This window comes from Setaria viridis, chromosome 5 (genome assembly GCF_005286985.2).
Source record: "Setaria viridis chromosome 5, Setaria_viridis_v4.0, whole genome shotgun sequence".
Classification (NCBI taxonomy): Eukaryota; Viridiplantae; Streptophyta; class Magnoliopsida; order Poales; family Poaceae; genus Setaria; species Setaria viridis.
The window spans coordinates 153,442-166,158 of record NC_048267.2 but is presented as its reverse complement, the minus strand read 5'-3'; the positions used below and the strand labels follow the sequence as shown (position 1 = coordinate 166,158).

The 12,717-nt window shown below is 44.8% G+C and overlaps 4 protein-coding genes across 6 annotated transcripts; 2 read left to right on the top strand and 2 right to left on the bottom strand.

The window, feature by feature from the left end:
• Nucleotides 1–1,097: 1,097 nt before the first annotated feature.
• Nucleotides 1,098–3,129, top strand: LOC117855383 (OPA3-like protein). 2 transcript variants are annotated; one of them, XM_034737728.2, is made up of 4 exons: nucleotides 1,098–1,516; nucleotides 2,136–2,270; nucleotides 2,389–2,475; nucleotides 2,552–2,800. In XM_034737728.2, exons 1-4 carry the CDS (start codon nucleotides 1,388–1,390, stop codon nucleotides 2,585–2,587), a joined length of 387 nt encoding a protein of 128 aa, XP_034593619.1. In that variant the 5' UTR covers nucleotides 1,098–1,387; the 3' UTR covers nucleotides 2,588–2,800. The 2 variants fall into 2 exon arrangements, with proteins under 2 accessions (XP_034593619.1, XP_034593618.1); XM_034737727.2 differs by having other exon boundaries at nucleotides 1,113–1,516; nucleotides 2,750–3,129.
• A 50-nt stretch (nucleotides 3,130–3,179) lies between these two features.
• Nucleotides 3,180–4,187, top strand: LOC117855381 (LOB domain-containing protein 21). Its single transcript, XM_034737724.2, has 2 exons — nucleotides 3,180–3,766; nucleotides 3,856–4,187. Exons 1-2 carry the CDS (start codon nucleotides 3,180–3,182, stop codon nucleotides 3,860–3,862), a joined length of 594 nt encoding a protein of 197 aa, XP_034593615.1. The 3' UTR covers nucleotides 3,863–4,187.
• On the bottom strand, nucleotides 4,068–6,562 carry LOC117855382 (uncharacterized). 2 transcript variants are annotated; one of them, XM_034737726.2, is made up of 8 exons: nucleotides 6,359–6,562; nucleotides 6,168–6,259; nucleotides 5,493–5,559; nucleotides 5,349–5,379; nucleotides 5,107–5,247; nucleotides 4,625–4,672; nucleotides 4,483–4,556; nucleotides 4,068–4,355 (listed from the first exon to the last, which is right to left on the bottom strand). In XM_034737726.2, the coding sequence occupies exons 1-8, from the start codon at nucleotides 6,398–6,400 to the stop codon at nucleotides 4,344–4,346; spliced, it is 507 nt and encodes a 168-aa protein (XP_034593617.1). In that variant the 5' UTR covers nucleotides 6,401–6,562; the 3' UTR covers nucleotides 4,068–4,343. The 2 variants fall into 2 exon arrangements, with proteins under 2 accessions (XP_034593617.1, XP_034593616.1); XM_034737725.2 differs by having other exon boundaries at nucleotides 4,647–4,672; nucleotides 6,359–6,557.
• Nucleotides 6,563–6,729: 167 nt separating this feature from the next.
• LOC117855379 (C2 domain-containing protein At1g53590) lies at nucleotides 6,730–11,984 on the bottom strand. Its single transcript, XM_034737721.2, has 12 exons — nucleotides 11,638–11,984; nucleotides 10,953–11,027; nucleotides 10,646–10,786; nucleotides 10,390–10,485; nucleotides 10,181–10,312; nucleotides 9,434–9,586; nucleotides 9,298–9,339; nucleotides 9,138–9,186; nucleotides 8,714–8,809; nucleotides 8,460–8,643; nucleotides 8,123–8,243; nucleotides 6,730–7,896 (listed from the first exon to the last, which is right to left on the bottom strand). The coding sequence occupies exons 1-12, from the start codon at nucleotides 11,761–11,763 to the stop codon at nucleotides 7,063–7,065; spliced, it is 2,049 nt and encodes a 682-aa protein (XP_034593612.1). The 5' UTR covers nucleotides 11,764–11,984; the 3' UTR covers nucleotides 6,730–7,062.
• Between the last annotated feature and the right edge of the window lie 733 nt (nucleotides 11,985–12,717).

The following is a 12,717-nucleotide window of genomic DNA, read 5'->3' as shown; positions in this document are numbered from 1 at the left end:
GAGGTCATGTCCCTCAAGGCCGGGGCCGAGCTCACCGCCAAGGAGGCCGTGCGCGGTGACGGTGGCCTGGAAGTCCTCCTCGCGGCACGGGATGCGGCCTGCGCGAAGCTGAACTCATCAACGGCGGGCTCCATGAGGATCAAGCCATGGGCGGCGGGCGGGATCGGGGATCAGGCCATGGGCGGCGGACGGCGCGACCTGGGGGCGGAGCGGCTGTGGGGATTGGAGATCAGGCCATGGGCAGCCATTTTCCCTGTTCTCAGCGACGACGACCTCCTGCGTGAGATCCTCCTCCGCCTCGACCTCCCCACCAGCCTCCTCCGCGCCTCCCCACCAGCCTACCTCTCCACCTTCGTCGGCCTTGACCTGCGCCTGCAGTCCTCCCGATTCGCCCGATCCTGGAGCTTGTCGGTGCCGCCCGCCATGCCGGCACCTTCTTCGACGCCTTCTAGGGCTCCGTGGAGGACGAGGCGGGGTAAGGCGACGAGCAGGAGCCAGGCGGAGGGAGGTGCCCCGATGCGGTGCAGCGGCGGCCCGATGCGGAGGAAGGTAGGCGGCAGGCGACGAGGACGAGGTGGGACTGGGCGACGAGCAGGGGTCGGGCGGAGGGAGGAGAGCGGCGGCGGGATCGGGTGATGAGGAAGGGGCTGGGCGGAGGGAGGAGAACGGCAACGGCAGATGCGGTGCGGAAGGAGGGCAGAGGAGGAAAAAGAAGCGTAACGTTTCAGCACTTTACCGATGGCAGGCGGGTAATTACCGCCGAAAGCTAGCGAGAAGCTCGTTTTTTCCTACTTTCCAACTTTGCATTGTAACGTGATTTTCCACAGCTTCTTACCCACGAAAAATTAGGCTCGAAAGCTAGCTGTTTGTTTGGGCTTTCAGCTAGCTTCTGGGGGTTGAAAGGTGGCTGAAAGCCCAAACAAAGGGCCTTGGTATATAACCTTCGCATGTAGCAACTTGTGGACATAATTGCTAGTACTGGTTTAAACTGAAAGAGAGCAGTGGGAAATTACAAACGATGGAAGAATTCAACTCAAATTTGCTTCTAATTATTTATGTATTTATTTGTAGATAGATAGAGTACGCAGTGGAGCTGTTTGGCTTGAATGAATGACTAGTCAAATCCTTTCAGTCCAAGAAGAAGGGTAGCCTTGCTCAGCAAGATGAAGATTTGCAGTTGACTTTTCGGAAAAAGGAGGAGGAGGAGGAGTTGCTGCTGAAACTAGAAATGGAGAACGCCCTGAGTTGGCAACCAACCGATCGGATATTTCCCGTCCCGTTCCGTTCGAGCGCAAGCCCACCAGGCCTGGCCCAGCGGAGGTCGATTCAACCCCACACGAATCCCCCGCTCGGAGTCGCGGCGGCGGCGGAGGAAGAGCCGTGAATAATGGCGCTGCCGGTGGCGAAGCTGGGCACCCTGGCGCTGCGGACCCTGTCCAAGCCCATCGCCAGCCGCCTCAAGAACCAGGCCGCCGTCCACCCCAAATTCCGCAACTTCATCGTCGCCATCGCCCAGGTACACCTACCTAACTGCGTGTCAATTAAATTAGCAAGGGGATCCGTTCGTCTAGAGCACCACTTGCACGTCGGATCTTACAATTTGATTTCAAGAGGGGAAATCTGCACCCATGGAAGGCAGTCTGATTGTTTGGGGGTCTCTGATAAGCTCCTACCTGCTGACACATTACTGCATTTGGTGGATTGCTGTTTACCCAAGAATGCTAACAATTTTCCCTTTTCTTGTGGAGCCTCCTATATTATATGATAGCCTTTTATGAGACCAGATGCTATTATAACTCACAAGAGTCGAGGGATTTAGGAACAAATTATAGCCTTTCCCCCTGCTGAGTAATTGATCAGCATTCTGTCTCCCAAATTAGTGGAGCTTGATCTATCACTTTGTCTGGGCTCTGGACTAAATAGGATGCAAAAATTCGGGCGTTCTTTGAATTGGAAATATGCTTTGGGGTCCTATGTATTTGGTCACGTCAGCTGTCCAACTTGATACTGCCTGCTTGAGAGAGAGAGAGCAAATGGGAGCATTCTAGGCTACTCAATGTATTTGCATTCATTGACATATCCTCCCTTCTCTTGTGATGGTTCATGCATATTGATGGTAATCAGCACCGTTACAGATAAACCATCGTATCACCACAAAGATACAAAGGCGCATTTATGGGCATGCGACAGATGTGGAGATCAGGCCTCTAGATGAGCAGAAAGCAGTACAAGCTGCTACGGATCTCATCGGAGAAGCCTTTATCTTTTCGGTACTTCTCTCAAAACCATTATATATCATATGTGTGCTATGACATCTACAGTTACCCACAGGGATATACTTAATGCTCAGCTAATGGTACACTATTTTCTTTGTTATAATGACAATAGGTCGCTGTTGCTGCTTTAATTTTTGAGGTTCAAAGAAGTGCAAGGTCAGAGGCTAGGAAGGAGGAAGCTCGTAAGCAGGAACTTGAGGTAATGTCTTTCACTTGATGCCATTTCCCTGCATTGTTTTAGAGTTTGAACTCAGAGAAATGTGATATGTTAGCAGCTCTGTACCTGCCTCATTCACTACTCAATCCTGTGAGGATTATTTTGTCCCTTCAGAACACAGGAAAAACGTGAGACCCTATCGTGTAGCCAGAGAAATAGAAAGTTTGATCCTTCAGATAAATCTTTGTTAATTGTAGTATACTTTCAGAAAATTCACAATTAGTGGGTATTAACAATTGTTTTTGTTGATGGCAAGGAATTGAAACAAAGGGAAGATAGTCTAGCAAAGGAATTGGAGGATCTTAAATTGAAGCTGAATGAAATCGAGCGGCTTGCTAAAGGACGAGGCCTAACAGGAATCTTGAACTTGAAAGGGGTCCATGGGGCAGAAGGCGGCAAGGCAGCGACACCTGCATGATCCAACTTTGGTTGCTAAGTGGTGCGCTGAAACACCTGGAAATTGCCGATTGGTTTCCCTATTGTTTCTTGGCTGCTGTGTTGGCATGGCCATTATATTCTTTGGATCAGAATTTGCAGTGGCTGATCCAACCTGAAAATAATAGTTTGTATAAGTTGTTGTGCGAACTCTTGCTGTGAGCAACCTAGAAATGACATGAAGCCGTGACCCTCCTCTCACCTTACTGTCTTGCATTGCATTCGTGGTTGGTTTCCATATACATGCATATATGGTCTCTCTTGTTATTCTATCTGTCTGCAGAGGAAAGGGGACAGACATGACCGGCGCCGGCAACGGAGGTGGTGGTGGCGGCGGCGCGTGCGCCGTTTGCAAGCACCAGCGTCGCAAATGCGAGCCCAACTGCGAGCTGGCGGCCTACTTCCCGGCACACAGGATGAACGACTTCCGGGCGTTGCACCTGGTGTTCGGGGTGGCCAACCTCACCAAGCTCATCATCAAGGCCAACGCCACCGACGCCGCCCGCCGCCGAGCCGCCGAGACGCTCACCTGGGAGGCGCGCTGGCGGGAGAGAGACCCCGCCGAGGGATGCTACCGGGAGGTGGCCTGCCTCCGCCGCGACAACGCCCTGCTGCGCGCCGACAACGCCGCCCTGCGGAGGCAGCTCGCTGACCACCACCACCTGCTGCTCTGCTGGTCCAGCACCACCAACAACATGGCCGCTGGTGGTGGTAATGGCCAACTGGTGGCCGTGCGACCGCCGCCGCCGTCTCATGCCCCCGCACCACCTCCGGCAGCCGCCGCCATGAGAGACCACCCTTCTATTTCTAGCAGGGACAACAAGAGCAGCAACCCCAGGTGAGGATTCCTCCTCTCCTCGTGTTCATTAGGTGCCAAGGCTTTAGAGACACTGGGGAGGCTTCTATGCATTGTCTTTTCAACTGCAGGTGCTAACAACTGGGCACAAAGAGGGTAGGGCATCAAGGCTTCATTTTGAATTCACAAAAAATAAGACATGCGGGCTGCATTTCAATTTGTGCTGCTCCAGCAGGACACCGGAACAAACAGTTGATGAGAGACGAACTTCATCCATCGATATGATATGCACGAGGACTGTTGTTACTCCAGTTATATGATCCTAGAAATTATATATCATGTATTGACCAGAGACAAGTTCAAGTTAATTCATGCCAACTTAATAATGTAACAAAAATCACGACTCGGATATTTCCTCACAAGTACAGATAGAAGCACAACATATGGCTTCTTTCAGCTCCAACCCCCGACTCAAAATTCTGCAAGAGCATAACATAACGGAGAACATTGGCCAGGGCTCCATCACGTTTAGGCCAGCCGGCAGGACTCAGCAGACCTAGTCATAGAGGTTTAGCATGTCTCTTTAGGCACTCTTGCTTCACCATCTCTAAGCAAACCATCATCGCCATTGCTACTCAAATGCATAAAAACAAACAAATAAATCAGCCAAGTCTGTAAAAGTGTGCTTTTGTAGTCAGCATGTATCCAATACAACTAAGAGCAAAATAAGTCTGATAATTTGAGGAAAGGAAACTCGCCTTGACTGAGCAGCGCCTTGCAGTGAGGGTGAGTCGACTTGCATTGTCACTGGGCCATCGTTTACCAAAGAAACCTGCAAGACTTTCCAATTAACTCTAATTTTGAAAAGGCCATATGACATGAAAAGCCAATAATAACAACATTTTTTTTCACTCAGAGGCACCTTCATCATTGCTCCAAAAACACCATCTGCCAAAAATAGTAGGAACATCATTAGATTCATGTTCATGTTAAAGTAGTTTATGGGAGAAATCCTTCATCAAATGTAAATGGAACAGATTGCAACAGAAATGACAGCAGGAACAAAACCAACCGCAAGAAGATTGTGTATTATGAGCACAATGCCTGGTACATAGTAACATAGGCATACTCATGGCAATATATCGGCAAAGTAAAAAACTTAGCAGAACAACTAGAAAAAATCACTTAAGTTATTATCATAACATAACAGGCATGAGCTGTGCATCATCATAAAGGAATGCTCAGTACCATGAAAGCATGGGAAAGCTACAATTCATCAGCTATGATAGGCAAATCCCAATATAGGCATATCCATGTGAACCAAAAAGAAAACATTTATTTGATAATCAAGAGTTCAGGATGGCAAATGAAATATGTCTTACCTTTCACTGAATCAGCCGAGTATGACCTCTGAAATTTCTCGACTAGAGAAGCATAGAATGGTTTTGCTTTTGCAGGTGGCATAGCCACATGAAAATCTGGCTTGTTACCCTTCAGGATGCCATATAATGTAAACTGGCTGACTGAATAAGATATCAGCTTAGAAACATAGTTAATAGCAGGCTTACTGGAGGTTATTTATGTTTACACTTGAGGCCAAGATCACATTATAATTTATAATTACCTAATAGGACTTCAAAGTTACGCTGCATAACCTGCAGGAAGGAAAAAGTTTATCTTTAAAGCTCATATGAAGTGCGGGAGATAATCAACATTGTCAAGTAGGAAAATTTTATTCTATTCGTGCCAAAATGGATCCAGGGCTTACACTTTGATCCCATGCTTTCCCAGTATTCTCGTTAGGAAATAGCCTCATGTTCAGGACCTTCCGACAACTACATAAGATACAGTATCAGAATGCAACTGAAGCTATCAGATTTTTGTCATGTTATCTGAAAATTTCAGCATAAACAAATTTCATCAAAAGATTTATGTCTTTTGAAACGAACTAGGCAGGAGAGCTGCCAATTATAGTAAAAAAAAGTGAAAGCCCAGTTGGGCAATACAAATTTCATCAAAAGATGCTAAGTTGGTAACAAAATAGAAAACGCAGAGATGACAACCTTTGATAAATGAATGAACAAGAAACGAGACCAACCGAAGTTTCAAAGTATACATGTTTGCAAAAGAATATTAGTGCAACCTAATGAACTAACACATAATGCATTTGGTACTTCAATAATAAGCATCCACAGAACTGATGGCATTATCTGTACAAGTGAGTAGTATCACCATTCATTTGTCAAGAATCATCACTCAATCCAGCATCACAATCACTCCACCAGCTCAAATAACTGTCAAGTCTCTAGATCAACACATTCCCACTACAGATTCTGGTGAGCTTCCAAAGATATTAGTAAAGGGTAAAGACTTCACAGGCAAGAAGTGAGGGGGGGGGGGGGGGGGGGGGGGGGGGGGGGGTTGGAAGGGGAGGAGTCTATACATGTAGTCGGCGTCGGAGTCAGTGTCCGCCTCGTGGACGCCGACGAGTACGAGGAGTCCAGGGCCGATCGCCGACACTACTCGTCCCTCCACCTGCGACCCCCCAGAAGGCCAGAAGAAGCTTTCAGGGCTCGTCTCTACCAAGATTCCGAGCAAATTGCGGATGGGCAGTGAGTTGAAGAGGACGCTCACCTCGACGCTGGCCGAGAGGACGCGCTGCACCACGGCCCTCATCCTCTGTCTTCTCCTGCGTCCGCCACGCCAAGTGACAAGCTTCTTGCGACGGTGAGGGACGAGTCGCCGATCGCCGCCGGAGAGACGGAGAACGGCGCGGCTCTGCTCAGGTGGGGGCGCACGCGCAAGCCGCAAGCTGATGCATCAGTGATGGGCCGTCCCCGTGAGAAACGCCAACAGTTTACTGGGCCGGGCTTTGCATTTCTTCTGCTATACTTTCTTTTAGATTTATTTGATTATATACTTCTCCTGACGTGTGATGTGATCGTGATGTATTACTCTGCAACGCAAAAATCGTGGAGTATTCCATGAAAGTATTGGCAAAAATATTTCATGAAGGAAAGAAACAAAAAATTTATGATTTACAATAGTATTGTCAAGGAATATATGTTTCTTTACAAAAGTTCCATCAAACAGAGCTACGTTGATCTTACAACATGAGCGTCTAAACTGCACAGCACGCTGCTCTTTGTTAGTGTACAGCCATACAGCCATTTCTAAACTGTTATTCTTCACAACTATGAACAACAAAACAAGGCTTTCTGAGATTGACATCCCTCACCACCATTGGTCTATGAACAACAAAGAAGGCTGCATGTGCGAACCATATCTACTAGCAAGATTACAAGAACGGAAGCTGATGATCTTGCAAAGTTGCAATCTTATGAGGCCTGAGTAGCAATCTCTGCTCCCACTGAATCTTCTTCAGCACCATCACCATTCTCATGTTCCGTTGTCTGATGGCCCTCCTTTTCTATTGGTTCACCTTCAACGGGAATATGCTCTTCACTCACCGTCACCGACTCAGATCCATGAGCTTCAATCTGCTCCTGGATATCTGATAACCTGTCCTCCTCTCTCTTCCTAGAAATATTCCTGCTCAGTGTGCTCGTCAGTGATCTGCCTGGTTCACCTGCATTTTTTTGGATCACCTTTGCTACATCTTCTGTTGAGTTATCCGTGTCTCCCACCTTGCTTGCTGGGCTTGCTTCTTCATTCACTACAAGCTTTATTGATGTCCGCTTCTCACCAAGCTCCTTCAGGTTGGGATGTGGTGTTTTGGGGAGCTTTGGATCAAGCTCTGTCACACTCTGAGAACCCGGAGTAGTAGGAAGGCTGGGATCACCTTTGAAGCTCTCCTTCCTTGAGTTCTTCCGGAAAAAGGAGCCTAGGTTAAACAGACCCCCATGTCCACTGCTTTTTGGTGCGGGGATTTCCTTTGACTTGTCAACCTCTTGGTAAATCTGTGTGTCCGGGGCGCGTGCTCGTCCCTTCCGGGATTCCCATGTCTTTGGAACCCCAGCGCCAGGGCGATGAACATATAACCCTCCAGGTTGTTCTTGTCCATCAATGTTTATGTGCTCCACTTCATCCATTAAGACTTTCTTTTCTTCAGGCAGTTCACCAGCATCCGTTGTGCTGTCTGCAGAGGTTAATACTGGTAGTTCAGCATCAGCTTTCTTCAATGGTTCGTCCGAACATGATACATTTTTGTCCTGCAGATACAAATACAACTAAATTGAGTCCAAGAGTGATCTTTTACAGCTCAGGTCTGAGCATGCCATATATTGTCTAGCTCATCAAGCTATTTTACAAGATAATTTCGCAAAGAAGACTAGCAACCAATCACTTTGGTTTAACCTTGCTACCTCATCAAATGGCCACAAAATTGGTGTTGAAAAATTATGGCAAAAGGAAAGGAGAGAGAATGTTGCAACTGACCTCAGATATATCTTCAACTGTTACCGCCAAGTGAATCCTTCCTTTCTTGACATTATTCAGTGATATCCACTTGTCATGTCTTTGTCCACCTCTCAGCTCATGTAAATCGATGGTACATCCTCTGTAAACAAAACAGAACACGACATACTTTTATCTCATTTCTGAAAAATACCAAATAGAATGGACCATTATAAAACAACAGTAAGTATCAGATTGTTATCTTCAACACAAGCCAGTTGAATCACAACACTGGGTTAATAAGATAGTAGAAGAGTTATCCTATAGATTTCCTGATCAAGGCATCATTAGCAACATGAGCTCAGAAAACAGAACATACCCAAGCGAGTCATCAAACATGGGGTCCTTATCACGAACTTCCATGACAAGTTCATTTGATGCCTCCCATGATGTGATTGGTATTTTGAATTCTTCAAACCACTTAGGGGATAGTGTTTTCCTCTGTATCTCTGTTTGAAATTTGAAAGGACCCAGACGACCTTTCACATAAGGGTCCGCTAGTCCTGTGAATAGAACATGAAATGTGTTAAACCAATTAAGAGTAACACAAAAGTTGTCACAGGTTTTTCTCACCATTTATATCAGATGGCTTCATGTCAGTTCCTTCCAAAATCTCAAGCTTCACATACGCAATAGGAGGCCTCTCCTCAATGCTGAACCAGTTATTTTCTGTAGAACGCAAAGGCATTGGTACAATATAGAAGATAACAGAAAGGGACTGAAAGTTAACCATCACAGAAAAGGGTGTATTAATTTATTATTCCTTTCATTGATGTTGGCCATAATAGAATTTTGCAGCAGAATACCAAAATTGTTTATTTAGGTACATAAATTTAAGGGGCATACCAAATTCTAGCATTAACTGTCTATACTCTATAGCTAACATTAACTGCACCTCTGCAGGAAGATTTCAGAAACAATAGTGATTTTTTTAAAAAACTGGCTAGAATAAAAGGATAATTTCTGAAACACAAGAAGAAATAAAGTTGCTTCCTACCTGAAGGAGTGGATGCAAATTTTTCCACATTGATAACAATCATATTGGGCTGGCAGAAGAAAATATACCTCATCAAGGGGAAACAATGCACAATGGACAACCTTCAAAAGGTAGCCCTGAAAAAGCTTCTGAACGAAGAAAAAACAAAAAAACATCTGACCTCGACTAATGTCTGCCCAAATGCAGTATCCATTAACTTGTCCTGGAAAAATAAATCCAGGAGGTTGAGTGGTCAGTAAAAGAAACAGAATCACCAACTGTAATGTAAGAAAGATTACAACACAGGACAATCTTACTAGCCATCCTGAAATTCCTGGAAACTCAGTGACATCAAGCCCGTGATTAATGAGTGGTTTCACAGTCATCTGAAAATAAGGTGGCTCCACAAAGCAAAGTCTTACACGGCCAAGAAACGGCCAGCTCCTAACAAACTTCACACCAACTAAAATCTGCAAAAACATATTCTTTAGCTGAGTAAAAGGTAACAATACAAGTAAGGAAGAAATTGCTTTCTTCATCTAATGAGGGTCTTATAAATTTTAAACCAAACTTTTGTCTCATCTCTTTTCCCATAGAAGAAATTTGTATATTTTTACAATATTGCTTAACACGTTTATACCTCTGTGGATCTCCCATTTGTCATAAAAAGAAAGACAGACTAATATGTATAGACCCTTTGTTGACCAGAAAGCTTTTATTAATTTCCTTAGGATTACATTAAAGTTACAAGTACTTGCCACCAGTCTGTACAAGAAACGGTGTAATTATTTTTATTTATCGCTTTATCGAAGGGAAATTGTGTGAATCTATTTCGAATTTTGAGTAAGGTCCACAAGACCACAAGGATTATGGAGAACTTTAATCTAGCTAATTTCAGCACGAAAAAGAAACACGGACTTAAAAAGTTATGCCCCATAAGTCATTTCCTTAGTTTCGTCATCATGTGAATAACACAAGTGCGGGTTCAGTGTTTTAAACTGCACTATCTGAGAACATCACAAGTTTCACTCTTCCTGGCTGGTTTAGGGTACTAGTTAACTTGCCTTTCCCTCAACATGCATGCTAGTTAAATGCATGTTTGCAGTCATTCCAAGTCCCACACTCTTATGCAGCTGCATAGCAAGTATGGCACTCATATCTTCAGCAGAAAGGAAATTCATTCCCAGCTCAAGAACCTGGATAGTGCATTAGAATGACGCAGATTATTGTTAATTGCCTATAAATATTCAGATCAAATGACAGCGATACCTACCAAATGGTCATCATCTGATGTCTCAGGTAGAACTCTCATGGAGGTAAACATTGGTGGGTTTCTACCCATGTAAAGCTCCTGGACACTTGCTTTGCTCTGCAGAATAACCAGATTAAGTGAGCTATACATCTGGTATCGATGGATAGTAATGCCTATTTTTTTTTAAAAAAACACTGTTAAAGTTGCAGTACCACGTAAAAGATCACAAAATAGAGCACATGAATTAGAAAATCAAGGTACAAGCAAGAAACCATACAACTGTCCAAGGTTTGAACTTGTCCAAGAACCACGGTATGATGGGCCGTAAAAGTTGTGAAACGATCTTCTCCATACAGATAGGCCACATCTTGTTTATTGCATGGTTTAACCACCGTACTGATTCTGCATCAGAAAGGAGCTGACAGATAAAAACAACATGAGCTGAATGTGCACAAGCAGGAGCAGCCATCAAATTGGAAATAAATAAAAAAATGAAATGAAATTGTTAGCCTAGTCAACCAGGTTTATCCTTGCATCATTTAACAGGCGCATCAATCTTGAATCACAGAAAAAAAGGTGCATACTCTTCGTTGGTAGGCAGATTTCATCTCCTCATGTTGGATCCTCTTTCGTAGTCTCATGGCACAGCGAGCATTTACCTACATGAAGAAGGAGCATTTTTTGTAACTCAATTTGTTGGGATTATCTGGTCTCACACATATTGAAGCAAGCAATTAGATCATGGTCTAAAAGGCTCGGAAAATAACATATACAGAAAAGTAGAACTTGGAACGAGGAGCACGCTAGAGGTACAGTAAGTGCAACGACAGGATGAGGGAGTAAACAGGGAAAAAGAAATCGAAGCAGCTTGCAGTCGGTGTTGATGATGAGACGGAAAATTTTATGTTACACCATAATGAAGAATTAAAGATACGGTGGTAAGGTTGCTGATTAACCAGGCAGCTGCTAGAATCGCAAACTGTCTAGGAAAATTGGGAACTGCTAGAATCATCGGGAAGATGATAGCAGAGGCAAAGCTGAAAGTGGAGTGAAGAAAAAGCAAGTCGCAATCAGATACTAGCATGCATACTCTCTAGGCCTTTGGTGGAATTGAGTTGCATGAATCGCAAGGATTTTGTGGCAGAAACAGACGAAAGTGAGAAAACAAAAAAGGCAAGAAACTCCGTGCGGCGCGGCGCGGTTCGGTTCTTGGCTCCTTGCAGAAAGGGGAAAAAAAAGGATGAAAAGCAAATCGGCAGTAGTACCCACCATGTAGAGGTAGAGGAAGGCGAGGAGGAAGAGGAAGGAGTGGCGGATGCCGAGGGCGCCGGCGGCCCAGAGCGCGGCCAGCACGAGGCCGATGTGGTAGACGAGAGGCAGCTCGGCGGCGTCCATTAGCGTCCTCCGGCGGCGGGTGTGCGCGAGGAAGGTGAAAAGTATGGTGGCAGGTGGCGGGGCGTGATGTGAATCTGGAAGCTAGCGAGCCCGGCGACGGCAGCTGCCCTGCCGGACGGCGAGCAGAGGAAACAAAACAAGAGAAAGTGATTTGTGTGTGATAGGGGGTGCAGGTGGCCGACTGAGAAATTGCTGCTGTCAGTCTCCCAAGAAGAAGAAGAAATTGTTGTCAGGGCAGGCCAAGTGGAGGAGGAGGAGTGGTGCTCGTCACGTGTTGCTGGACTGCTGCAAGCTGTTTTTCTTTGCTTTTATATATATGTATATACATATACACTTGTTCGCTTCAACTTATAAGCTGACTGAAAAGCTGAAACGGCTGATTTATTGTAAGAGAAAAACACTATTTGGTGGCTGATAAGCCGGCTGAATAAGCTAAAGCGAATATACTTATATGTATATATAAGGAGCATATGGTATATATTATATATACACGCATATATGTAAATATAAGAAATCTGCTTCAATTATTCAGCCTTTTGGGGCCCAGTCCGGGCAATCAATGCATTGCGATGGACATTTGGCCAAATCAACGATGGTCGATCTACTCCAAACAAACTACGGTTGCTTAGATAACATATGCTAGTGTCGTATCGGATATTCGGATGCAAATTAAGAGAACTAAATATGAGCTAATTATAAAATTAATTGCACAGATGAAGTCTAATTCACGAGATAAATCTATTAAGCCTAATTAATCTATCATTAGTAAATGGTTACTGTAGCACCATATTGTTAAATCATGGACTAATTATACTTATTAGATTCATCTCGCGAATTAGACTCCATCTGTTAGGTTTAATAGATTCGTCTCGCGAATTAGACTTCATCTGTGCAATTAGTTTTGTAATTAGCATATGTTTAATACTCATAATTAGTATCAAACATCTGATGTGA

What these genes read in the sequence shown, in the direction of transcription:
- LOC117855383 (XM_034737727.2), top strand. Translation starts at nt 1,388, where the DNA reads ATGGCGCTGCCGGTGGCGAAGCTGGGCACCCTGGCGCTGCGGACCCTG. An exon ending in TCATCGTCGCCATCGCCCAG is followed by an intron (nt 1,517 to 2,135) that starts GTACACCTACCT and finishes GCACCGTTACAG; the next exon opens with ATAAACCATCGTATCACCAC. An exon ending in GAGAAGCCTTTATCTTTTCG is followed by an intron (nt 2,271 to 2,388) that starts GTACTTCTCTCA and finishes TAATGACAATAG; the next exon opens with GTCGCTGTTGCTGCTTTAAT.
- LOC117855381 (XM_034737724.2), top strand. Translation starts at nt 3,180, where the DNA reads ATGGTCTCTCTTGTTATTCTATCTGTCTGCAGAGGAAAGGGGACAGAC.
- LOC117855382 (XM_034737725.2), bottom strand. Translation starts at nt 6,400, where the DNA reads ATGAGGGCCGTGGTGCAGCGCGTCCTCTCGGCCAGCGTCGAG. An exon ending in CTCGGCTGATTCAGTGAAAG is followed by an intron (nt 4,673 to 5,106) that starts GTAAGACATATT and finishes TATTTTTGGCAG; the next exon opens with ATGGTGTTTTTGGAGCAATG. An exon ending in CAAGGCGCTGCTCAGTCAAG is followed by an intron (nt 4,356 to 4,482) that starts GCGAGTTTCCTT and finishes GCATTTGAGTAG; the next exon opens with CAATGGCGATGATGGTTTGC.
- LOC117855379 (XM_034737721.2), bottom strand. Translation starts at nt 11,763, where the DNA reads ATGGACGCCGCCGAGCTGCCTCTCGTCTACCACATCGGCCTCGTGCTG. An exon ending in AATCTGCCTACCAACGAAGA is followed by an intron (nt 10,787 to 10,952) that starts GTATGCACCTTT and finishes TTTATCTGTCAG; the next exon opens with CTCCTTTCTGATGCAGAATC. An exon ending in CAGTTGAAGATATATCTGAG is followed by an intron (nt 7,897 to 8,122) that starts GTCAGTTGCAAC and finishes TTGTATCTGCAG; the next exon opens with GACAAAAATGTATCATGTTC.